The sequence below is a fragment of the Botrytis porri genome (assembly GCF_014898465.1).
Source record: "Botrytis porri strain MUCL 3234 chromosome Unknown BPOR_013, whole genome shotgun sequence".
Taxonomy (NCBI): Eukaryota; Fungi; Ascomycota; class Leotiomycetes; order Helotiales; family Sclerotiniaceae; genus Botrytis; species Botrytis porri.
The window spans coordinates 1026882-1053022 of NW_024066087.1; the positions used below are offsets into that span (position 1 = coordinate 1026882).

The 26141-nt window shown below is 42.7% G+C and overlaps 8 protein-coding genes across 8 annotated transcripts; 2 read left to right on the top strand and 6 right to left on the bottom strand.

Annotated features, from left to right (window-relative positions):
• Nucleotides 1–1767: 1767 nt before the first annotated feature.
• EAF01_009215 (uncharacterized protein) lies at nt 1768–4364 on the bottom strand. The gene is made up of 3 exons (XM_038917471.1): nt 3761–4364; nt 2341–3708; nt 1768–2275 (listed from the first exon to the last, which is right to left on the bottom strand). Exons 1-3 carry the CDS (start codon nt 4018–4020, stop codon nt 2014–2016), a joined length of 1890 nt encoding a protein of 629 aa, XP_038767076.1. The 5' UTR covers nt 4021–4364; the 3' UTR covers nt 1768–2013.
• Nucleotides 4365–4598: 234 nt separating this feature from the next.
• Nucleotides 4599–6263, top strand: EAF01_009216 (uncharacterized protein). Its single transcript, XM_038917472.1, has 2 exons — nt 4599–4968; nt 5022–6263. Exons 1-2 carry the CDS (start codon nt 4695–4697, stop codon nt 5975–5977), a joined length of 1230 nt encoding a protein of 409 aa, XP_038767077.1. The 5' UTR covers nt 4599–4694; the 3' UTR covers nt 5978–6263.
• Nucleotides 6264–6384: 121 nt separating this feature from the next.
• EAF01_009217 (uncharacterized protein) lies at nt 6385–9598 on the bottom strand. Its single transcript, XM_038917473.1, has 5 exons — nt 9311–9598; nt 8284–9248; nt 7832–8202; nt 7656–7770; nt 6385–7566 (listed from the first exon to the last, which is right to left on the bottom strand). Exons 2-5 carry the CDS (start codon nt 8392–8394, stop codon nt 6868–6870), a joined length of 1296 nt encoding a protein of 431 aa, XP_038767078.1. The 5' UTR covers nt 8395–9248; nt 9311–9598; the 3' UTR covers nt 6385–6867.
• Nucleotides 9599–10718: 1120 nt separating this feature from the next.
• EAF01_009218 (uncharacterized protein) lies at nt 10719–13203 on the bottom strand. The gene is made up of 3 exons (XM_038917474.1): nt 12518–13203; nt 12009–12462; nt 10719–11959 (listed from the first exon to the last, which is right to left on the bottom strand). The coding sequence occupies exons 1-3, from the start codon at nt 13016–13018 to the stop codon at nt 11094–11096; spliced, it is 1821 nt and encodes a 606-aa protein (XP_038767079.1). The 5' UTR covers nt 13019–13203; the 3' UTR covers nt 10719–11093.
• Nucleotides 13204–13380: 177 nt separating this feature from the next.
• Nucleotides 13381–16088, top strand: EAF01_009219 (uncharacterized protein; the record flags this gene model as incomplete). The annotated part of the gene is made up of 3 exons (XM_038917475.1): nt 13381–13569; nt 13616–13676; nt 13735–16088. The coding sequence occupies 3 exons, from the start codon at nt 13381–13383 to the stop codon at nt 16086–16088; spliced, it is 2604 nt and encodes an 867-aa protein (XP_038767080.1).
• Nucleotides 16089–18611: 2523 nt separating this feature from the next.
• Nucleotides 18612–18918, bottom strand: EAF01_009220 (uncharacterized protein; the record flags this gene model as incomplete). Its single annotated transcript, XM_038917476.1, has 2 exons — nt 18612–18618; nt 18746–18918. The coding sequence occupies 2 exons, from the start codon at nt 18916–18918 to the stop codon at nt 18612–18614; spliced, it is 180 nt and encodes a 59-aa protein (XP_038767081.1).
• Nucleotides 18919–19588: 670 nt separating this feature from the next.
• EAF01_009221 (uncharacterized protein) lies at nt 19589–20801 on the bottom strand (the record flags this gene model as incomplete). The annotated part of the gene is made up of 3 exons (XM_038917477.1): nt 19589–20082; nt 20156–20499; nt 20563–20801. The coding sequence occupies 3 exons, from the start codon at nt 20799–20801 to the stop codon at nt 19589–19591; spliced, it is 1077 nt and encodes a 358-aa protein (XP_038767082.1).
• Nucleotides 20802–21873: 1072 nt separating this feature from the next.
• EAF01_009222 (uncharacterized protein) lies at nt 21874–25160 on the bottom strand (the record flags this gene model as incomplete). The annotated part of the gene is made up of 5 exons (XM_038917478.1): nt 24761–25160; nt 24347–24697; nt 24187–24317; nt 24069–24138; nt 21874–24014 (listed from the first exon to the last, which is right to left on the bottom strand). The coding sequence occupies exons 1-5, from the start codon at nt 25038–25040 to the stop codon at nt 21874–21876; spliced, it is 2973 nt and encodes a 990-aa protein (XP_038767083.1). The 5' UTR covers nt 25041–25160.
• Nucleotides 25161–26141: the final 981 nt, after the last annotated feature.

A 26141-nucleotide genomic window follows, 5' to 3' on the forward strand; every position in this document is an offset into this window, starting at 1 on the left:
TCGGATTTTGATGGTCTACCATATTAAAACAGTAACCCTACGATCAAGGAATAACGAATTTCGAAGCAATCAGTTATTGGGCGTATAAAAGGAATTTTAAAGAAACTAACTACTGAAGCTGAGAGAGTAAGCTCTCTGGGGGAGTGTTGGAAGTTGTGGCACGTGCTCTAAGCTACTGTGCATATATCACTTCCACTTCGTAGTTAGATTTTACCTTAGTACAATTAATCTACATAGTCAATAATACATGCATTCCACTGGCCTGCTCCTTTATTGTGAACATCTTTTCTAAAATGTAAATATTAATATAAGCTTAATAAATTAGATTCATTATTTGATTTTATATTTATAAGCAAAAGGAATTTTCTTATATATTATTAAAAAATAAGATTAAAGAATTTAATTCTGAATAATATTATTTCAGAATGGAGAGCTTTAGATTTATGACCTTAAAATCATATTAAATTTCTTTTGTTCAGATTATTACTTGAAAATAGTAATAAAGAAGTTCAAAGTTTGAATTCGATTTCAGATAATAATTTTATACTTCAATGGAATATAGATTCATTTTTGATTTGATGGGAAATGCTATAAAAAGCAAATGATTTATGAAAATATATATTAATATTGAAATCTGAAAAAGAAACAGATTTATATGCTTGTCAATTACTTTTTCGAAAGATCTAAAAAGCATTTAATATTAAGAATTATAAAATTATGAAATCTAAATATTGAATAAAGAAATTAGAATACAAATTAGAATATATTATATCTAAAAAAAAGAGGAAGGTTAATACTAGCCTAAATTCGAAGTTTTCTGGGATTAAGGCTATATATCAGGCTCAAATCGAAGCCGATGATTGTAAAATTGATAGGGTGGATTCCAATAGTATATATGAAACTAATACTATAGAAGATTGTATTGTAATTGAATAGTTGTTGAATTATTGAAGTTTAAAAATTGTATATATATATTTTATGAGGTGGCCGAAAAGTGGGGTACTGAACTTATCCCAAAACCTCCTCAACCTAATTCCAATTCCCAAACTCAATCCTCAAAGTAAACCAAAAAAAATCACAATCATCCCACCCACAAAAAGAAACAAACTACCGGAGCGGAAAATCAAGAAACGAAGATTTGAGCGAGTGAAGCCGCATTTTTTTTTTTTGTATTTTGGGGGTTTATCTTGAGAGGAAAATGAGAGGAATGTGGAAGTATGTATCAAGGGATTGGAGAGTAAGTGTATTCTCGTTGCTGTTTAAAGATAAGCATGTTTGACAGAGTTCATAAGCATTTGAAAGGAGAGACGATATTGGATCTAGATCAAAGATTGAAGTAAATGATATTTTCGATTTGTGTTATGAGAGATGATTTGAAGGGTTTTACGATGCAGTATGTACCGTACCAACTGTTGCTCAGATGATCTTACCAACCTTTGGAATTAAGCACCACTTGATTCAGTATAGAATCTTTCAATCACCACGGATCTCTTGATGTAGCAAAGAAATCAAAGATATTTCTACATCATTAGTTCACAATTTCACCAAGTATCCGCGTTTTATACTATGAATGCTCCTCTCGATTATCTGGATCATGTTGGGATACCTTAGGATTTGCATACATATAATATTCAATTTCTCATTTTATTGTACAAATATACGATGCTGCATTTGAGAGAATTGAGATTGATCATCACAATAGGGTGTTTTAATCGTGAGATGAATTAGTTCAGGTACTTTGACATTGTAATTCAATAGTCAGACGCAAGCGAAGAGCAGATGGATTTGAGATGGGATCTATCAAGAGCTTATTCTAAATCGATGACATGGCTGAGATCTGGTTAATACTTACCTTCATCAATCTTAGGCCCCTGTCCGCACCACAAAAACAAGTTGGAAATCCAGTGATAATAGCATCTGAAAATCAGATGAACCACCGAAGAAGAGAAGCAAAGCATCATTCCAACCCAAACCCCCGTTTTTCATATCTTAGCCTTATATTACAGTGCCACCTCATTTCCCCTGCTTTCTTTCATTTTTCCCCTTTTCATTCTCTCTGTTCGCTCTCTCCATGGCCCTTTTAGCCTCCCTATACATCCTCATCCTCTCACTCCCTAATGGCCCGTGTCTCCTCCCATCCGCTGCCTGTTTTAGTAGCGGTAACTGGATTATGGCCGAAAAAGTATCAAAGACTTTTTGGATGGGTTTATTGTGTCTAGCGGCTACTGCTGCGAATGGAAATGTATCTTGACTCGTTTGGGCTATGTCTATGATTCTGGTTGTATGTTAATCAAGGATCTCATATATACATATATATATATGAGAAGAGAGGGGGCTTACAAATTTGGGGAGTGCTTAGATGAAGATGCGGACGCGGATGCAGATGCAGATTCTTGTGGTCTTGAAGAATGTGCGATCTTAGTTTGGAGAGGAGATGAGATTGAACCTTGTGTGTGGGACGCAATAGGTCTCGCTTGTTGAGGTGTGTAGGTGTGTGGAGAGAGTATATCGTTGCTTTCAGTGTCGCGGGTCTGGATTTGACGTTCACCAAGAGCTGTAGAGGAGGAGGCTTTGTTGTTATCCATCGAATGTGACCACGCAGGTATTCTATACAGAGAGGGTTTGCGTCGCATATCTGCTGCAGTCATCTGGGGACGAGAAAATGGAGAAGGACAAGTATGTTTCATCAGTGTAACTGGATGTGTTGGTTGAGAACATGTTGCAGCATTTGATGAAGTTATCGAAGAAGGTTGCACAGGACAGGTATATGTGGAAGATGTAGACATCTTTGTAGGCATGTGACGTAATTCCGGAACTAACTTTGTTTGAATTGAAGGATATGACTCCGGTGCGGTTTGAGTTTTGAGAGGTATTGTTTTGGGTGATACCATTTCTTGCGCGTATCTCTCGCTGGGTGCGTTTCCAATGGGAACTTGTTGCGAGTTGGCACAATTTGGGTCGATGGCACCAAAATAATATTTGCGGTGCCAATTCGGGTCGTTGTTGATATTAGAAAACATTCTTGCTGTTGGATCAATAGATGGTTCCCGCTTTGGAGGTGAGTAGTCTAATGGTTTCCAGGAAAAGTCTTGCCAACCAGGTATAACTGGGCGATGTGGCGAAAGAGGGAGGGGCACTCCTCCAAAGGTAGTTGGCACATTCGGATCTTCTAGAAAGTCCACAAAACCCGTATGTCCATAAACGGGGGCAGTATTCGAGTTAGACGGTAAAAGCTTCGGTCTTGGTAGATACATAGATGCTGAAGACATGTACGGAGACACATGATTTGAATTTTCACTTTGATGCTTTCTTTTTTTTCCATGATCTTGCTCTGGTGTTGTGAAGGTTGTACATTTTGCATAATAAAACGGTGACGTCGGTGAAGGTGACGGAAGAATAGATTTGGCATACCACGGTGGTGGGATTTTGAACGGTATACTTTGAGAAAGATCCGCAGGAGATTTTACGGGTAGCTCTGATTGTGGATCGTTCAATGGCTGTGTAAAGGCATCGAATATGGCGGGTCTATTTATGGGGTGGACAGAATGGCATCGAGCTCTGTTCATCTCATCGGGTTCAGTGCAATGATCAAGCAGAGGAGCCATATCAGCTACGAGCTTCTCTGGTGATGGACGAGCGCATACAACTCCGGCACTCGAAATGGGACTAACCGAGCTGGTATGAGTGTGTTGTGACGGAAGCTCAAGCCTAGTAAATGTTTTGCTTAGAATGAGTTTATTGGCATAGGACTTTGTCATACCTTCTGTGCCTTTTCTTCCTTCGTCGAGGGACTGAAAACACAAACTCTACTTCATCATCTGAAGATTCTGGGACTGGTTGCTCCGGTAGGACTCTCCCTGGCACTTGCTGAGTGGTATCACTAGCTGAAATAGATTGATGGTCAACCAAACGGGCTGAATTGTCTGTCAGAGGTACTGAATTACAATAAGGTTCTGAACCGGGAGCAGTTTGAAGCGAGATAGCACTCTGTGTATTGGCCTGTTCAACTTCGGCCATCATGAAGAGGGAGTGGAGGCTTGGAAGTTAAGAACTGTAGAAAAGAAGGAGATATTGAGGATATAAAATTGGGACATAGATCAGGCAAAGACACAAAGGTTGATGGAGAGGTCAATATCTTTATTATACTATCTTACCGTGTTTGATATCAATCTCCATACTAATGGTGAAGGGATCTGCATTGCACAATAAGTAGAACCACCCAGTGCTTGAACATGCATCTTGTTTGGCTTGTTCGCTTCCAAGTGGTCATGCCATTGTCCTTTATAAGTTGAAGAATGAGAAAGCTCACAGATCAATGTAAGGTCTATGCATAGTACCTAGTTAGACAAAGAGTAGAGGGATGACAAGATGCTGTGAGTTTTTGATTCATCAGAAATAATATGTTCTTGCGAGGTGAATTATTATGTGCCTACCATACTTAGCAGGCATTTTAGACGCCGAAGCCAAGTTAGCCATACAGGGGACCGATAGCACACGAGCCGCACTATCGGCTAACCGAAGTTTAACCGATACAATCGATAAAGCTCCCGCCAAAGAATCTCCCACTATCTCAATGTCATACCAGACAAATAAACTAACAGGCAGATTCATAAACACATCTGACTTCTTTTGATCTATCACAAAACTATCAACACTGTCTGTCTTTATTATTGAGCCCTTTTACAAGTTTCATAATGGCTGTTGACAACCATAATCCCTTACTTTCGACACAGAAGTCATCCGATGCTGGTCTCCAGGTAGCTCTACATCCCCTGGTTCTCCTCACAATTTCAGACTATATTACAAGACACACTCTGCGACAACAAACTGGACCTGTAGTCGGAGCTCTGCTGGGTCAACAGAATGGTCGCGAAATCACCATTGAGCATGCATTCGAATGTCTGCTTACTACAGAGGAAGATGAAGTAAAGCTATCACCATTATGGTTTGAGGCAAGATTGCAACAAAGTACGTAAAATTTAATTCAAGTGGACAACTTCTTTCATACTGACGTCCCACAGTGAAGGATGTCCATAAAGTCCCTGCGCTTGATCTTGTCGGTTGGTATACTATCATTCCTAACTCTGGACCACAACCCATACATCTTCCGATTCATCGACAAATCCTCTCTATATACAATGAGTCTGCCATTCTACTCGGTTTTCATCCTGAGGAAGTACTTGGTGGCGCAGTTGGTGGAAAGTTACCTCTCACAATATACGAAAGCAACTTTGAGGCAGAGGAAAGCGGCGTGGAGACTGGGGAGGACAAGGAAATGAAAGACGAGGAACCACAACTCAAGCTCAAATTTAAGGAACTCCCATTCACTGTCGAGACTGGCGAAGCAGAAATGATCAGCGTTGATTTCGTGGCTCGTGGTGGAGGAAATGCTACAGCTGTAAATGGTACCAGCAAGAAAGTTACAATTGTGGAAAGTAAAGGCAAGGGCAAAGGTAAAGGTAAAGAAAAGTCCGAAGACTCAGAGACCTCGAAACGCGAAGAAAGCAGTCTATCGCGAGAAGACGAAGAACAACTTGCCTCCTTGACTGCAAAGGCAAATGCTATCAAGATGCTTCAATCTCGAATCAATCTGGTCGCCGCTTACCTACAAAAACTCCCTCCCTCGTACGTGGCCGACGGCGTTGTCTCGGAAGCCGATATCGAATCGAAGGACTTTTCCCCAGTCAATCACTCGATTCTTCGGTCTATTCAGGCCCTTCTCGGTCGTCTCAGTGTTTTGATACCCGCCGACAGCCAAGGTTTCGAACACGAACTCATCTCTGAGAAGAACGATGTCAGCCTCATCTCCCTCCTCAGCGAGCTCACGAAATCAGCCCACGATATCAGAGAAACAGGAAAGAAGTTTGCCGTTGTAGAGAACGGAAAGTCCAGCGGAATGAAACGCCCTGGAATAAGTTGGGGTGACCAAAGTCATCCAATGCGAGAAGTAATGCATGCTGGAGATCTTATGTCATAGGATGGATAGCTTCCCCCCCCCTGATTTCAACGGCGTATTTCGGCTTGGGCGTATGAAGGTATGGGTTGGCATGCAGGTAGTGCGCGATTTACATACTAAAGAAAAGGGAATCTGGCGTACTTGCATGAGGGATTTCAGATTTCATGAGAATGAGAGATACGAATGAACGAGAATTAGATAGGCAATGAAAACCTGACCTGACATGAATAAGAACATGAATTTTCCGCTTGCATATCTTATCTTGTGAGACAACGTCGAGAAGGAAATATGATTTGATGGATTGTTACACAATTGTGTGTTTGACTTTGAAATATAGTCGCACGACATTGTTACCGGATTTAGACACGGATATCTGCATGGTACCCATGTTTGAGAGGTGATTGAGAGACAAAAATCACAACCTTGATGGATAGAAATCGGATTTGCATATTAAATGCGAGGTGGTATGATGGGAAATAACAAATAAGGGTATTGGTGATCGGATATATTAGCTCAAGTCGGCGATAGCTAGATGCCTTTTGAGAATCTTATTATTTGAAGCGAGGTTGAGTCTTTAGGGGAATAGTCTCGGGCTCACGTGGGCTTGAGATCTAATTAAGAAACAAGGTTTTCAACATGAACTAGAATTTGATTGATCAACTGAACTGCAAATATGTTTGATCTATCTATCTCCAGCTTCAAAGCATGACGCCAACCCAATACCAGATATTTTTCTTTCATGGCAAAACACCAAATTCATTCCCTCAACCACTTTCCCAGATTAACCTTCGACTTCTTATCCAAAAGGAAAGGTTGCTAGATCATGTACTTAACAAAGAAAAGAACCGAAGAAGGAAATCATTATATTACCAAAAAAGCCAAACAACTCCATCCTTTCCCCTTGTAGATTTCTACACCTCAATGACCACCTTTAGGATAAGATCTCCGCGCTCATCCATTGTCTTTCCCGCCAACTCAAACGCTTGTTTTGCATTTCCCAGGCCTTTAAGCCGATGCGTAACCATGTTGTCTAAGCTCGGAAGACCCCCTTTCTTCCCGCTAGCGCCTAATATTCGGATACCGGTCAGATACGTATTTGCATATCTGAAGACGCCTAGAATATCTACTTCGCGGAGATGAGCAGCGGAGAGAGGGAGCGTTTGGATGGGTGTTCCCATGCCGACCATGATTACTTTTCCACCCGGTTTGGTGCTGTAGATGGCGGTTTGCATGCAAATTTCCTTGCCAGTGCACTCAAAGGTTATGTCAGCTCCTTCGTGGTCGTCTTCGGCGAGATTGTCATCTGGGGATGAGATGGACAAAATATCGGAAGCACTACATTTTGCGGAGTTGAGACCATCGGAGATGGTGGAATAGGAAGAGATAGGTGTTGTGGTCCCTGAAGCTAGGGAAGGAGTGGAGGTTCCCGAGGAGTGGGCAGTAGAGGGAGCGCTGGAGTTGGAGCTAGAAGGTGGAATCACGTATCCGTGAGTAGCGAAACCGTGGTCGAGGGCGTATTGGACCCGGTTAGCGGAGATGTCGGTTATTGTTACAATAGGGCAGCCAGATTGACGAGCCATGGCAGCGACGAGGAGGCCTACTGCTCCAGCCTGATGATATTTTAGCAAACCCATCAAGACTAAATGAGTGAAATCTGTGATGTTTGAGGCTAAAGGTATTAATTAAAGCAATGACTTACTCCGATGACAACGGCTGTGGACCCAGGTGTAGGTGCGGCTCGGTTCACAGAATGAATTGCCACGGAAAGTGGTTCCAAAAGTGCAGCAGCGTCGAATGAGATATGATCCGGAAGCCTGGATAATTAATCAATAAGCTGCTTTGCTAAGATTGCCATCATAGAATTCTGGAGCATACTTGTGACACCAAATAGCTGGATGATTGATCCTCTCTTGCAACGTCCCCTGAAAATGAGGTACACTTTTTGCACTACTCCTGAATCTCATCTTCTTGCAAAGGTTATATCTTCCTTTCCTACAGATATCACATTGTCCACATGATATGCCCACCTCAAGGGCGACCCGATCACCAACAGCAAAGCCATTGACTTGGGGTCCAATTCCTACAACCACACCTGAAGCTTCATGGCCAAGAGATAGAGGTGCGCAAGCACATAAATCGCCATTAGCGAACTTTTTGTAATAGCTTACATCGGAACCGCAGATGCCAGTCGATTTGATCTGAACTTGGAGTTCTCCGATATGAGGTTCGGTGATATTGCGAACTTCCTAAGTTTTCAAAGTCAAATTGGGATGTTCTTGATATATATATATATGTATCTGAGTATAGGTGAGATGGATTCCTCTTACCAATCTCACATCTTGTATCCCGTGTAGAACGCTACTAAGAATACTAGACTTATTACTGACGTGGGATGTGACCTCCACGTTCATCACATTTTCATTGTAAGCTGGCGCCATTTGAGATTGCTCTGTATGATATCAAAGATATGAGGTAACAAAAATATCCTCTTAGTGCTCTGACCAAGAAAGAAAAGTGTGGGGGCTTAATAGATTTCTCTATTTTGGCACTTCTCAAAGTAAACCCCCAAACTTATACCGTTTACCTTCCTCCCCTGGAGAAGAGATTGGCGCTCTCCTTGTCAAGTCACATAGCTTGTAGCTATCTACACTATGATGATTCATCCCGATTGCAAGACATTTATCATGCAAATACCTAATCTATCATGTTGCTATCCATCGCGCAGTATGCTCAGAGACTATCAATCCACTGGCGTGTTGCGGAAATGTGTATATCCCATGCATCTGTACCCTGCAGACGCAGGCACGGAAGCACACCACACCTTGATTGAACTTCTGTGCTTCCAGCGGAGTCGGACTTTTGTATTAGGTACCCTCCGCGATTGGAATGAAATACACTTTATTTGAAGTATATCCAAATAGTGAAGATCCTGAAAAGATCGTATGAGGTGTAACGGCAGATAAAAGATACAACATTGCCGGGAAATTTGCTGTAGCTAGACGTTGAAGATAGCTGTGTGGCTAGAAATATATCCCGGCCCCTCACTTGACGCTTAACCTGGTAACTGATACATCGCCCTTCCTTTTGCGTTGTTTATCTGTGTGCAGCGTACATCGTTGAAGTGACAAGACGTACATATCAACTAATGCCTTGAAAAGTCAACAATACATTATACGTGCCGGACATCAAGCTATTAGAGGCCTGGGTCCGATAAGACGTCTAACCCAACCAATCCCACAACTCCATTCGCATCTCTGAGAGAGTGGAGCAACTTAATGAAGCATTGGTTTCCCTAGATAATACGTGATTAGTCGTTACCAAACTCCAGACACGGACAATCATTTTCCTCCATACCCCAGATTCTTCCCAAAGATTCTTCCCAACCTTATTAGATTAACATCGGAGTATCGGTGCAATCACGACAGGAACTCTTTTCGATCGTCATTTTACCCGTCGATGGGTTCTTTTGTGATGGCAAAAGCTGATAGAGATACTGATATCCTGGATGGCGCGTTCCTCAAATTCACGAAAATTTGGTAAGGCTGGTTGAGGTAGCAGGAATGGTATGATACCGATAGGGGATATTCCTAAACGGCGATATTGGGTATTTTATGCCGATAAGCAGAGCCAAGATGTGATATAAAGTTCGTCATGGCACACGTACTGGGTAGATTTTCGCATTTCCTCATCTTTCTTCGAAGATACCCACTTTCACGCAGAATTGAGGTGGCAATGGCGAATTGAGTGGCAGCGAATAAATGTCCAATCCAAGCTGAAAAGGAGCAAGTATCCGAAGGGCAGCCAAAAAAAGAGTAAGAAAAATCAAGTACTTGGGTACAAAGGCAAGAAAGAGTTAGATTATTAGATAATGTAGTTCATTAGCACATGAGCCATAACATCATATGGGCTACTTCAAAAATGCATCAAAATCGAGCTTTTCTTAATATCTATATTTTAATAATTAATTATTATTTTTGAGAAGAAAAATCATAAAAAACCATAATAAAATGAAATATTTATAATATATAAGCTTTTTTTTAGAATGATTCATTTTAGCTCGAAATTATTATACTTTATATTAGAAAAACTCCTTTTCTTAAATAACTTTAATAATAATTAGAAAGTTTAAAAAAGAATTAGATTTTTGAAATAATTGAAAAACTAGATTTAATACAAAAAAAATTAAAGTAATTCTATTAGTTAATAAAGAAAATATACGATTATACACAAACGAATTCTATATGTAAATTGAAGTGGCCTATATGGTGATATAGCCTACATGCTGATGAACCACGTTAGCTTATTATGCCCCTCTTCGGAAGAACGCGGCCCGCATGCCTGATGTTGTGTAAGAATGCATTCTCCCTCCACAACGTCGTATTTTTTAATTCCGGGGGGTATATTGATGTTTTGATCCTACTGGAGAGGATGACATGATGGGAGGGTAGATCGTAACCTTTGATCGCTGAGAGCGTTTTTGTGACGTGGCTAAAGCTGCGCATGTTCTCTTGAAAGAGTCTGCAGAAATCAGATATGTGATACAGAAAAGTTGATCAAATTATTTTCAATGAAGCTTGTGGCACACATTTAATATGATACAAGGAAGTACACTTTTCAAAGGGTGTCGTTGGGTGTTGTACGAACCAAAGGCCTGGTTCGGATTGATTTTGGGCTTGCTTATCCATTCACAGGGGTAATATAAGGTAGTGTAATGTAATGTAATTAATGTAATCATCTTGATTAGCGAAAGATGCTAAAGGTGTATATGCATTTAACCGGGAACCCTGGAAACTTTTCGAGGGTCTAGCTGGTTTGCGGCTCATTTTTAAGTGATATATATGCAATAGGTGCATACTAATCTACGAGAAGCAAACATCTACTGAAGCGGTGAGGAAACTTACCTGGCCATTTTGGATGGTACCCAAATAATCTTGTCAAATAATGTCAAGTACTATCAAAAACATACATCATACCAGTAGCTTAACGGATAAAGTCGCACAAAAATTATTGTATTGCATACACTTTGCATGAACGATACAGATTTTGGGTGATACAATGGGTGTGGCCAGGGTCCTTTTCTCGGATCATAATACCGGGAAAGTTTCTTGCTAAGAAGAATTCTCGGCGATAAACCACTTCATAGAACATTAGCCAATCTCGACGCCGCATTTCTCGCATCAACTCGGTCCTCGTCATCTTCTTCTTTTAAGCCCGGCAATCCACCAGTACTGCCACTGAGCGACCTATCACGACCCACACCTTCTTCTTCGCCATTTGCGCCGTCGGGAGTAGACATGAAACTGCCTGAAATACTCCGGTTAAGTCCATCGGGGCGTCTTGGAACACCAGACCAAGAATCACCTTTAGGACCCTGACTGGCTGCAAGACTGGCTCTCCTTGCTGCGGGGTGGGATTCTCTACCCAACCGGCTAAGTCCACCAGAAGCATCGATCGCTCGTATATCAGGTCTGATGCTTTCCAATGTCGCCAGCGTCCGTCGCTCCGCTTCAATTTCACGAATCACATATTCTCGAATACTTAATCTTAGATCTGCAGCAGTCCGAGCGAACCATCTTCGTTGTTCAAGTAATAAGTTTGCCGTGACACGTTGGGTTTTATTGTGAAGATAAACTTCATTGCTGCGTGCTTCATCAAGTGCTGATATGGCTTCATCAACCTTTTCCCTACGGACAGACGAGCTGGCCTTTAAGCGATCTGCGGCATTAAGCTTGCTTCGTGTTAATTGCTGAGCCTGTAGTAATTCGCGCAGGAGTATGTGTCGGTTCGTGAGAGTTTCTTTGACGATAAATGAATCTTGAGAATGATACTGAAGAGGATCCCCTATGGTTGTGGCTTCAGCAGTACCTTGGGCTGCATGAAAATCTCCTGTGCTTTGAATTGTCTTTCCAAGCTTACGGTATGCATTAGCAAGACCTTGATGAGGTTCTTGGATATTCATTGCGCCCAATTTAACGCCGAAATCGGACTCCGCTAGACCAAGACCTGTATATACATTAGTATTTGGATATTTAGCTGTCAAGTGACAACCTACCTCGTCTTGCTTTGACCAATTTGTCTACCTTATGTCCTGCATCCATTGTTCCTAAGTAAAAGAGCTTCACCACCGGTCTTGCATCTTGTAATTCTGGTGTATCATCGGGTGGAGGTGCAAATTGTTTGATAACTCTTCGGCGAACTCCAGTAGCTGGTTGCTTCCTCTTCAGCATCGGGCTGTATCCAAAATCACTCTCAACAAACAGAACCATCTCATCATCCCTCATTAATACATCATTAGAGCAAACATAATTGAGCCATCTTTGGAGAGACGCCTTGACGCGCGCTTCATCCTCATCAGTGCCAGCACCAGCAGATGTCAACGCGGGAGGAACTGCAGGAACTATAGCTTCCGGATTTGAGGATATTAAATGATCTGCTAACTTGATGAACTCGGAATGCGTTCGTCGGACATCGCGAAATTGTGTTGTTCTAAATTTTGGAAGATTGGTCTACGCAATTAGTTAGCCAAGACCACAGCTACACATTCCTTGATCGATGACTTACGTGTACATCAAATCGCAAGATAGGATCTTTCCTCCCAGTGCGCTCCAGCCCGGTGATCTTTGCTTGCAGCTTGTAATGAGGTGCCGGAGGATGGTGCCCTTGTCGCGCAGCAGAATGATGATATCTCTGAGGTTCCGGCCTATGTTGACCCGTTGGGTACTGTTGCTGTGGAGCTGTGTGCTGTTGATACTGCACAAACCCTTGCTGTGCTTCGGCATCGCTTTGACTTGATTCAACAGTGTCGGGTCTGCGACTTTCGGCATCAGAGACCGATGCACCAGCACTGCTATCAGGTCGATTGAATCCTCCTGTCCCCATTATGTCTTCTTGCGAATAGCCTGCACCGCCTGGCTGATCCGGATTGTATGGTGCCGGTGACACAATATCTCTGGGTGGAAATGTGCTGGATTTTGGATGCTGTGGTGAGCCAGTAGGGGAAGATCCCCATGGAGAAGCGCCCGCAGGATTATCTGCATCATTGATCGAGGCAGAATAATCCATGATGATGGATGGCGCGACCTTTCAGTGTGTAAGACGATAAGCTAGAGTCAACAGAATAAGAACGTAGCAATTATTGGCTCAAAAAGAACTTTTGTATTTAAAGTGGTGCATCTGGGTATTTCATAAACTCGTGGAAAACATGTAGAAAGACGACAAATCAAACAATCAATCAAGGTTGATTGGAGCTTCCACTGAGGTAGGTAGATATTAATAAGAGTTCCCAGGTTCGGCCGCTCCGTGGTCTGGCTTATTCTGCCGTCAAGCTTAGAGCCTCAGGCAAAAATTAGTAATCCATCATCATTCAACCTTGAGTTTCTGAAATCAAAGTACGACGAGCATTTATATCTTCAATTCTTGAGGGGATGGTCTTGTTGGTATCAAAAAGAGGGTGTCGAGTATGGCATCGATACTTGGCACAAGTTACTGGACCTTGTCTGGCTAAGCCTAGTCAATTGAATGCGTTCATCCGTTATAATTCACAGCAAACCGAAAGTCATGATGCGTTAACAGAGACAACTCGAAATATTGGCATCATAGCTCATATCGATGCAGTAAGTTCCATTTGTCTCTTTTGGTATTTTTTCTAATTTCAAAAAGGGCAAAACGACGACTACTGAGCGTATGCTCTATTACAGTGGCTATACTCGCCGAATAGGAGGTAGGTATGATTGCACTGGTCACATGATTACCACGAATACATCTAATAAATCTATCAGACGTTGATGATGGTTCCACCGTCACAGACTTCCTCCCCGCCGAGAGGGCTAGAGGAATTACTATTCAGTCGGCAGCCGTTACGATGCATTGGCCCCCCGTAGCTGAGAAGGATGCATCCTCGAAAGCATCTGGCCTATCTCGATCACTGATATCGCATACTCTTAATCTGATTGATACTCCCGGGCACGCGGATTTTACGTTTGAAGTGCTTCGCTCTTTGAGAATTCTTGACGGTGCTGTGTGTATTCTTGATGGTGTGGCAGGAGTAGAAGCTCAAACAGAGAAAGTATGGAAACAGGCAAATAATTATAGTATTCCTAGGATCGCTTTTGTCAATAAGCTTGATCGCGAAGGGGCTGCCTTTGCGAGAACAGTAAAAGAGATTGGTTCAAGGCTCCGGGGCTGGCCTGCAGTGTGTCAAATTCCATGGTGGGAAGGTGGGAAAGGAAAGTTTATGGGAGTCGGTGATGCAGTCAATCTTTGTGCTCTACAATGGGAAGAAGGTGGGGATGGCAAATCAATTCAACATTTCACTCTTGATCAGTTGAGGATAGATAATCCTGAATTTGCTGAAGAAATTATCAAAGCGCGAGCTGCGCTTGTAGAGGTATTATGCGAATTCGATGAAGGGCTTCTTGAAACCTGGCTGGAGTGTAACGATGACAGTCTGCTTATATCATCGACGGCCATTACAAAAAGTTTGCGAAAATGTGTACTCGACGGTTCCGGTAAGCTCATACCTGTCTTTGCTGGGGCCAGTTTTCGGAACATTGGGGTTCAACCACTCCTTGATGCCATCAATAATCTTCTACCAAACCCTACCGAAAGGCCTGACCCAGAAGTTCGACTTGGAAATATTCATGGCAGTTTATCCCAACTTTTACATGGAAAGCTAGATCTTACCACAGCGCAACCAAGACATCTCTCCAAGAAATCCAATGCGCGGACTTCCCTCATTTCTCAGGTCGAAGCTTGTGCCCTCGCCTTCAAGGTGGTCAATGATCCTCGACGCGGCGTGTTGGTCTACATCAGAGTATACTCCGGTACAATCAAGCGGAACACTACGTTATGGAACACAAATCTTCATGTTTCAGAAAGAGCACAAAGACTGTTACAGATGTACGCATCCGACGCGGTAGAGATACAAAGCATTCCCTCCGGCCAGATTGGCGTCATTGCCGGCTTGAAACACGCTCGTACAGGCGATACTCTATTGTCATATACAGGTGCTCATCCAAAGAATGGTCCGTCAGCACCCTTGAATACCCTTCAACTGAGACCGATCAATGTTCCTCCGCCAGTATTTTTTGCCGCTATAGAGCCTCACAGTCTAAGCGAAGAAAAAAATGTTGCCGAAATATTGCAGCTCTTATTGAGGGAAGATCCGAGTCTTCATGTTAATATTGATGAAGAATCTGGGCAAATGCAGTTAAGTGGAATGGGTGAGCTACATCTTGAAATCGCAAAGGATCGACTCGTGAATGATTTCAAAGCCAAGGCAACCATGGGCAATATCGAAATCGGGTACCGAGAATGTGTCCTTTCTCCAACATCACCTCACAAATATATATTTGATCGTGAAGTTGCTGGGAAAAAAGGAAAAGCGAGTTGCGAAGCTAGTATCAGTCCAGACGAGCAGTCCCTAGAAGACTCTGACCATACTATGAACATTGATGGAAATACAATCACAATCCGCATCCCGAAACCTGTCAAGAATGATGGAGGTGATGGAGCTTTGACACTCCCCTCCGATATGACTCTCAGCGAAGTTCATACAGCATTGATCAATGGAGCCGTTGCTGGTCTAGCCCGAGGTCCACGTCGTGCATTCCCGCTTCATTCTGCGCATGTACTATTAAAGTTTGATACCGCTGAGGATGTTTTTGGTTCCGACACCACATCTGCCGCATTATCTTCTGCGTCAAGAAACGCCGTACAAGCTGCTCTCAAAGAAGCATTCCAAGCGAACTTCATCGGACTAATGGAACCGGTCATGAATGTGGTTATTAGCTGCGATGAATCATCTCTTGGTGCAATTGTGCATGATCTATCATCAGCTCGTGGTGGTCATGTCTTATCACTGGAGAATGACAGTGATGTAGAAGATACAGAAAATGGGCTGCCACCAGTTGATATTTCAAGAGTTTATACCCCTCCAGATCCATTCGCGTCAGGAACCAGCACTGATTCATCAGGTCCTGGTCAGCAGCGTCAAATTACCGCTAGGGTACCATTGAAGGAAATGGTTGGGTATTTGAAGCATTTGAGGAGTATGACTGGTGGTAGAGGAACATTTGTCATGAGCGTTGATAGGTTTGAAAGACTTTCTGGGCCAAGAGAAAAGGCTTTGTAGCGTATACATGAATTATAAGAAGATTAATTAAGAATGATGTACTTTGCATATCTTTGTGTTTATATTGGCACTGTCTCTGTTGTTCTTGGAGATCGGATGTTAATGATCTCCTGTGCTCAATAATCTTTCTTGCTTACATATCCATATATCCTTCCACCGTCTTCTGCGGATCGCATTATCTAAGGATTTGCTGGTTTGAACTACCAACTTGTATTCCGCTTCGCTTTTTTATGGTAAGTAGCATCTCAAAAGTTCGACTGAGCAACCAATGGTATGCCATATAAACCCTTCCCTACTCTATCAATATCACATATCATCTAAGAGCTACCAGTACTACCGCTTTCTTTCCCTACCCGTTCGCATTGCTATATTCGAACTTTAAATTGGTTACATTTTCAGCGCCGAGCAGTCCGTAGTCATCCTGGCTTTATCGCCCGATGCGAACAACATGATGTTCAGCATTTATCTCCCTCCCTCCCTCACAACACAGTACTACCTAATTCCCGCACGACGTGATACCATTCCAAGCCAGAATTCTCTCTACTGGCACCCACATCTTTACTAATAACCAGATTTCTTTCCATCCAAGTCTAGAAACCCGCAAGAACGGAATAGTAAACAAACAAGGAGAAAAAGAGAGAACAAACGAACGAGAGAAGAAACACGAATTAGCCGAGCACTAGTTCAGATATCCCTATTTATGAGCTTTGAGTTTTGGTGGATGATTCAATGCCGACTTAAAACTCATGGTTGTTTTTCTTCCGATGGCGAGATGAGTATTTTATTGCATCCGTGAATGTGAACTTAGAACTACAGATTAACGGATATAATGAATGCCCAATAGATAAATTCACAAGAGTACAGCACATGCAAATACCCAAACCCCTTTTACCCCCCCCTCTCCCCTTTTCAGCATAGACACACATGCAAACCAACCTTAAATTATCCCCAAGTCCACCCATCTCCTACCTCCTCGCTCTTTAAACCACATACACTAAACCCCCCTCCCAAACTCTACTCAATCCCAAAATCCCAATCTTCCAATCTTCCAAACTTCAAATCATCAAACGCTTTCACAAATTCCACGAGATGATTTACCCACCACCACCTACCTCTACCTAAATATACGTAGTAATTACCCTGAATCACCAAAAATTGCCAATTTCCCCGCTCCGCTGTGGGTCTATCGATTGATCCAAAATCAAAACTCATGAACATCATCTCCATCACATCACATTACACTCCTTTCCAGTATCCACGCACGCATTTACGGATTCAAGGAATGATGTATAGAATACCCAGGTAGCGAGGAAAGAGAAGTATCTGTGTATATTTTCACTCCTTATATAATACGAATACGGCACTGGGCATTAGGAATTGAAACAGAAGTTAAGAACTACCTATTTTTCTGACAAAATAAAAAAATTGGATCGCGAGATTGAGGGGATGTGTTTGATTTGATTGATGTAGTTGATAACCTCAAGGGGATTGGAATAAGTTAATCGGAAGAGAGGAAAAAGGAGAAAGAAAAGACTTCCAACAGGATTGATTCCTTTATATCAAGAAGTCCCGAACTCTATAATACCTCGAACTACATATTCCCATCACAGACTCCCTCTCAACATCACAACACAACAAATTCCCTCCTACCTCACTCCTCGCCCCACGCCCCTTTTTCCCTCCCGAAGATCTACCGACCTTCTCTCTTCCCCTCTCCCCTTTCCCCTCCTCTCCCCTCCCCTTCCCTCCAAAAAATATCAAAATATCAATATCAAAACAGAAAGAAAAAAAAACCATGGAACCCGTCGGCGCTCTCCTTATCACCCTCGGCGTTCTTGGTATCGTTGGTCTTGGAATCGGTATTGTTGGGTATTTTCATACTGGGCGTCGATGATGGATTTTGGGGATTAGGGATTTTTGTTTTATTAGTGTGTCTGCATGCTAGAGCATGTAGGTTGCGCTTTAGGGGGCGGTTTGTGTTGGTTTAATAGATCGGGAAGGTGTATTGGGGGTGATGGATGGATGGGATGGGAAATGGGTGTTCTGAGGTGATGCGATGAGGTGTTGGGTTATTGAGAGGAAAGAAAAGAACAGAAAGAAGAAAAGATAAAGAAGAGAGAAGATGTATCGGGCATCTTGTATATAAGGAAGCAAAGCGATACAAGAGTACGCACGCGATGTCGAGTGGAAGGGAAAGAACAGATAGATTTAGGAAGGAAAGGAAAGAAGGGAAGGGAAGGGAGGGATAGAATGAATGAATTCGGCAAGGACAGAGAAGAAGGGAAGGAAAAGAAGGAAAGACAAGGGAGGAAGGCAAGGCAACAACGAATAAGCCCAAGAAAAGCAAGGAACCCAACACAACGCAACAAAACAACCCCCCCCTCTTTTCCACCAACAAACCCATCACCATCACCATCACCATCACCATCACACAAACCAGCCACCCACAAAATCCTAGCTCCCACACATCCATACCCCATAACCCACCCCTAGGATCAAATCTCTCTGGCTAGAATCTTCCTCTCACCCGCTAGAATAGCGAAAGGAAAAAAAATTCTGAAATCTCGAAGAAATCTGAAGAAATCTCTACCGCAAAATCCCCTTTTTTGCTGGGCGTACAAAAATACCGATCGATGCATATATAAAATATAACCAACCTAACATCAACATCAACATCAACATCAACATCAACATCAACATCAACATCAACATCAACATCAACATCAACATCAACATCAACATCAACATCAACATCAACATCAACATCAACATCAACATCAACATCAACATCAACATCAACATCGATATCAACCTCAACCTCCTCACGCATTCTGGAATTGAATTGCCAGTTATCTATCTATCTATCCATCCATTCATTTTATGAATTATCTGCAATCCCAGATATTTGCATTGATGATTTTGAAGATGAGGTATGGGATTTGGATTTGGATTGAATTGGATTGGATTGATTTCGTTCGTCCTTCATAACTAGGGATATAGGAAAGCATGGAAGAAAAAACGAAAAGAAAGAACGAAAGAACGAAAGAAGAAAAGAATCATTCATCGCGACGATGTAAGAAGACTAGCTTTCCTACCGACATACCCTGTCTTCCACTCGAGACTTCGATGATATGTACATGTAGATGCTGATCTCATCGCATCTCATCTTATATCATTCTTAAGAGAGAGTGAGAGAGAATATGATAAAGATTAATTTCAATCTTGCAATTGATGATCTAACGTAGTCAAGTAAAGTCGAGTGTGAATCAAAGATCAAGATCTTCCATCCAATCTAATCATCTAATCATCTATTTATCTCCCAATCCTCTCTATAAATCCCGCACGAAAACGCTCATGGTACTCCCCCAAAAACAAGTACAGAGTAGAGTGGTATCTTCCTTTTTCGCATCCCTGAAACGCCATTCCCCCCCCCTCTCAAAAAAAAACTCAAACTCAAACCCCATCCAACCCCAGATCCAAAATCAAATCCTCATCCACCCCTAAATAACCTCTTCCCTTTCCCACCCCGAAGGTCTCAAACTCTCAATTCCCTTTCCCGGTTTCTCGCTCCTCTCCTTCCCATACACACTGACAAACGGATTGGGATCCTCATCCTGTTTCAAATTTCCCAACGTATGATTCACCTCTCTATGCTTCGCCTCATCCGCACGAATATAATACAGCAGATCTCTCATACTTCGATTTCCCTCCGGCATACCCCAATACTCGACCGCCAAATCCGGGGCTTTGAAATTTGGATCCGCCCACTTGGGGAGATGGCCGTTTTCGAGATCTTGGATGGAGAGGGTATAGGTGAGAACGGCTTCTTCTTCGAGATAGCCGACGAAGCGGTGACAGGTGCGGGGGGAGAAGAGGTAGCAGAGGAAGAAAGAATTGAAGAAGACGCCTTGGGCGCCGAGAATCATGGTGCGCATGAAGATGCCGGGTTCGTACATTTTGAGGAAGGTGAGGAGGTGCATGCGTTCATTGTATGCTAGAATTGAAAAGGTTAGCCATCGATCTCACAAAAAGTTTTATAAACTTCATACAAAGATAGGAAAACAAACCTTCTTCAAGCAACGTTTCAATCCAACCATTATCTCTCTTCAACCCCCTCAAACTCCTCAAATGCCTCAACATACCCGCCACCATCCCTGGGACTCCCGCCACCGATTCCAAAAACACATAACGAATTAGCCATTTACGCTCACTCATTTGATATGGTTTTGTAGCCGTTACTGCATTGCTATCGGATGCTTTCTTGGGCGCTTCAACATTATGTTTATATCCCGTTGCAAAATCCGTACACCACCTCAAGAAACGCACCATTCCTAATGCGACCCGGTCGGAAAAATCTCGAGGTTTGCGGTGTGCAAAGTAGACTTTACTGCGCATTTGTTCGGCGGTGTAGCTATTTCGATATCAGTATTGTGCTCTCAACCAGAAAACCCAAAGAGATACATGAAAGGCATACGGTGGATGAGGCCAAGCAGGTTCCGTTCTCTTAATCTGTCCATGTTCAGGTTCTGGAAAAAGATCTCTTCCCTTTACTTGAATTTTCGAGGCAGATGTGAATGCTCTTCTCGATGGTACATGTGCAGTACATGCATTCGAAGACGATCCATAAGATTGGGCAAAGAAAGCTACAGCTTTTGACAGCTGAGCTGCTGATTGATTTGAGAGGGGTCTTGCAGATACCCTTGATACATACATTGTTGTCATCAAGTATGTAATTGGTGTGTGACTAAGTTGATGCGATGTAATGTGATACAAGCAAGCAGTAGTAAAGTGTAGGTAGAAGCAAAAAGTATTTGAGTGTTTGAATATTTAAAAGTACTACTTATGATTTGCCACAAAGCAGGAGGGAGGACTACTTTTTATTCCACTCGAAAAAAAAAGATATGTATAGCAACAAGTGTATCAAGGATAAGCGTCTAGACAAGCTGACATAGCAAAGAAGAAGATACGGAACGGCAGTGGAAGGCTCAGACCTGTTTCACTACCAATTTTCAAATCGCAGCGAAGAAAATACGGAAGAGCTGAAATTTCTCTTTGTATGACACTTGCTTAACCCAAGGATTTTCGTGGTCGGTGTTGGGTGCACATACTATCAGAGAATAGTGTGAATCAGAGTAAGAAAACAAACAAATGCCAGAGCGGGACTACTAATGAGCTCATACGCATTCTATTTTCACCCGCGAATCCAATCCATAACCTAATATAAACCAGGCTTTAAATTAATCGCCGAGAATAGTAAATTCATCGGAATGCGATATTCAATTCCATCGCTCTGAGTGGATGAAACCGAAAATTAAGGGATTTGAATGGGATTTGAATGGAACTTGAGTTATGTGATATGCGCTCCACCAACCTCAGCCTTGTGGATCATGTGATCACATGATGATAATACACACGGATCTTTGAGGATTTTATCGTAGCGGTTTTTCCCGATCATAGGAGGCGTTGGACCTGAAAGGAATTTTTGGTCATCAAAGGGTCATAGGAATGAAATTTTCGCAAAAATGGCTCACAGTCAAGATAAAATTGGAGACCATAATAACCATGAGCACATTATTGTCAAATTTTATCTTGCGTACAAGGTGCAATACAATTTAGTCCAAATCTTGTCGATTCTTCTCCTAATTCTGTTGACACATACTGATAATATAATATCTGGATAATGAAGAAATCATGATATGTAGATAGACTGTCTCCAAGATGCTCCAAATGTTGATATCACCCCGTCTAGTCTTCATAAAATATCACACAATCGGTCTCCATCTTCTCAGTATTGAGGATTTGGTCGCCAAAATCTCTGCATTAAGATAGTCTCCGAAGCATTCCCGTCGTGGCCTTCATCTAGTTCCCGGTATGAAGGAAACGAAGGTCGAACTAATTGATCACCATGGTCCTCAATTTCATGTTGTTGTTGCAAATCTTGCCGATTCTCAACCCAAGGTTCCTGAACGAAATGATTGTCACTACCCCAAGGGTTATATTCTGCCCCTCGAACATCTTGATATTGGTAGTCGTTGGTTCGAAGATCGATATCGTAGCGAAGTCCGGCCATCTCGTATCTTGACATTGAATCCTGGTACATGTTTGCTTCTTGAGGCCCAAGCTCACGGAGATTACCCATATAACGGCGACTCTCAAGGACGTCTTCCACACCGTAAGACATTCCCTGTTCCGTCTCTAGATCGTCCCAGTTTTCTTCATACGCTTCCATGCCAAAGTGAGGTTCTTGCCCCTCGTAGAATCCATATTCTTCAAGCTTTTCATTCGACAGACCATTCGTAATCTGATCTTTCTCCTGCTCCAGTTCCATTTGATGAACATAAAGTGACGGAACTCGAATCTGGGGTGAACGCAGGGTAGATGAAAAATGATGCCTTGACAGGCCATGATAACTTTCGTGTTCTCCTCTGGGCAGAGACTGAGTTGAGAGTTGCAAATGATCACTGCTTGGCTTGATGTGTGAAGCAGTTTTCAAAGGTGTAAATATTCTGCTGTTCGGATTTGCCGTTCTCACCTCGTGGGTCTGCTCCCCCTCTTCATCTACCAGGGAAATCGGATTTATGCCGATATCACTGGGGATTTCTCCTCGTCTACTAGATCGAATCTGTTGATCATGCTGGAATTGGGAGTTCGTCTGTTCGGATACTTGTGGCTCAACTATGACATTCGCTAGTCTCTCCCTGTCATTAGTAGGCGATGTATTCCTGCTCATATCTCCCTCCTCTCCTGATGGCTGGACAGGAGCAGATTCTGTTCGCTGTATTCCTTTTCGAGAGATGATAGACATTGACGAAAGGGATTTTTCTCGACTTTCGTCGCTAGCTTCCCGGATTACTGGAAGGGTGGTTGATGGGCGTCTAATTTTGGCATTGCTTGCCATTTGTTGTCGGGTAAGTGGTGTTGCCGTAAGTACAGTCGTTTGCTTCGAATGATGTTCTGGTGATTTTGGGGGTGGCTCAGATTCTTCCCCCCGATACCAGCCACGATCTGGATCATAATACTCACCAACAATTCTACGAAGTCCCTTGTCGCGAACCCCCACTGCAACGGGCTTGCTCTCTTTTGACAAGGGTTCCTCTTTATTCTTTTGCATATGCGGCAGAAGTTGAGGCAAACACTCTGGTTGCTGGAAACTTGGAGATCGACCAATCTCATAGGAATTGATAGCAGAATCTGTGCCCAGGCTAGAAAACTCTCTGCTCGTCTCAACTAGACTGCCTATGGTAGATATGATGTCTTTTCCTCCTGCCCTATGTACTTCTTCATTTACAAGCTCTTGAATGTTCGACTTTCGTCGAACTGAACTCTCAATACCTGTATCCTTGAATATACCCGTTAGTTCGATAGAATTTCTTATCGAGTCCGGCGTCGCACTCATTTGCCTCTGACAACATTGTTCTCTTGCTCGACGTGAGGCCGTAGTAGCACCAGGAGAATACTGGGACTCTGACCATGTCACAATGGTACCTGTGGTTTTGGAAAGCACCTTGCGACTGCTGATCTCCTCGGAGTGAAGTTTGGGAGTGGGCTTCTCGGAGAACTGCACATCATTGGGCTGTACTTGCTGATTGTTAGAATCCATCAAATGAGTTCTTTTCTCATCAATACGAGCCGCCAAATCTTCTGTGTAGTACCGATATCGATCATCCTCTCGATCTTTCCTCAGTTGTCTCTCATATAGAGAGACTTCAAATATTGAAGTTGGAGAAGTGAGATGGTCGATAGTGGGACTATGGTTCCTTATTGGGGTCTTAGATGGTTTAAAGAATTCTGCTATCTCATCTTGCGCTCGCGCAGCCTTTTTGTTTTCCTTGGCACGACTTTTAGGAACCACAATAGGATCATTGATCTGCGACTTCTTGCCAGAGCGTTGAAGGAATTCCATTTCCGAGAAAGCGAGGTCGGGTACTTATGAGTAGGTTAGCAATGTTCTTCCAAAAGCCTGGCACTAATGAAACCTACGTCCTCGTCGTATCGGTGGAGACGAAGCTCTGCCATTCTGAAAAATACCCGGGCCATTGGAAGGGCGCACCTGGCACAATCAGTTCCCGAAGCCCAAGACTAAAGGTGGGCTACTCACTGTCAAACGATTTTGGCCTATCTTGTTCGATGCGAAATTACTCATAAGATCCTGACTCGCTTTCTTTGCAGCTCTTTTTCGATCTCCTCTCTTCTCGCGCCTTGGTCTAATTGGCCTGTCGACAGCTCCCTCTTTATTGCTTTTCCTTTTTGTGTCATACCGATCCTCTCTTGTCTTATGGCGCGCTCTTTTCTCAAACATTTCTTTTTTGGCTGCACCACAGAAAATCTTGAAGAAATGGATGTTATAGTTGATGGCGCATTTCTTTGGTGGTTGTGAGATCGACTTGTGTCCTCGACATGGCCATGGTTAGCAGCGTTTGACCTTTGAGGAATCCTACTTTGTTCATCTACCACTGGCATCTTTGAAGCTTCGAGTAAAGAACTATCAGATGATGCGTGCTCTTCATGAGACTTCGGCCTTGAATCTGTGGCCTTTCTACTCTCTACAGGTCTATGTGCTGTATGATCATAACTCAAATACCCTGAACTCTTCTGTGGGCGACCTGAGGCTTGAGAAGGTGTCAGTGCATATAATCATGGAAGCATGACATAAACTAGGACTGCTTGTTTACCCATTCCAGTATTCAATTGTTTTGGTGTATCAACACCGTCTTCATTTTGAATCTGCGCAAGCCAGTTGGTAACATAACCTCTGTCCGCAGATAGTTCATTTTGATCTTTAATTGCGAGTGGTGGTCTTTGTTCCGCGGGTCTTTTTGGAGAATGAAATCGATCATGTCTTGGACTTGCGCTCTGGTGCTTATAATGCTTGTGGTGTTTTCGCGAGTCTACATGTCCACTTCCATGCTCACGAGTGTGTCTGCGCTTGCGAGAACGATGATTTTCTTCCATTGGAGAAGAAGCAAATAATTGATAGACGGGATAAATAGTAAAGGGTAAACGTTTTACATTGTGAATTGAAATGGAATGAATGGTTATGAACTTATCATGATGCAACGAATGATGAACTCACATGGTGGGTAATTCCTTTTCCAGCTTGGGGAAGGAAGGTATTGCTGATAAGTGAAGAAGTGGAAGGTACGAACCTACCGAATTTGCACTTAGGTACACTCAACTCAGGAAAAAACGTTAAGAAAATTGCCTGACCAACTAGACCAATCGCTCAAGCTATCGTGGATACATTTCCATACCCATAAACAACCCTATGACATTATGTTCCTTGAAGGAGAGCATATCAAAGAATTTCTAGACTCATCACCACATCGACATCCATCATCAACTTCATCTTATTTCGCTACCGCTGAAGACGTCGATTCAAGCTGTCTTCTAATTCCCGACCGTCTGCCTTGGATTTTGTCAAATGATATCAAGGAGCCAAGCTATTTCTAAGACTCTATAGAAGTTACCAAGAGCCGCATGTCTTCAAGATGTATCAGCAACGAGAAAGGATAAATAGCGGTGTGGGTAATTGCAGCCCTATCCTGCACATGTGCAAACATCAAATGGCAACGGCTTTCCCGTCCAACTTTCGATCAGCTGTGAAAGAAAAGATGTGATAATGTTGATCTTAATCTCAATGCCGCCTATCCATCACCTGATTGGAAGAAAATGCGAGTGCGGTTGTGAGATGTGAGTTATCACGATAATCATCATACCTATCATACCCTCCAAGGCTTCCACGGGTAGGTATTGTTACACCAATATCCGCTGTCTACCTACCTTCATCAACGATGTAGAAATCTGATTATCTAGCATTTTCGTACAACCACTGCCACGACTCCCCGCATCAAATTATACGAATGAAAAGGCATTATCCAGATTCATCATATCACCATCCGTCCGGTCTTGACCACCCGTAAACTTTAGACGAAGCACAAGTTTTTTGTTTTCATGTTATACATCGGCTCTTTAGACCATTGTAATTCATTCAGGCGTCGCGTTGAGTTCTAGATTTGTCGGATTCCAATCCAAACACTTTTCGGAAGGAGAAGC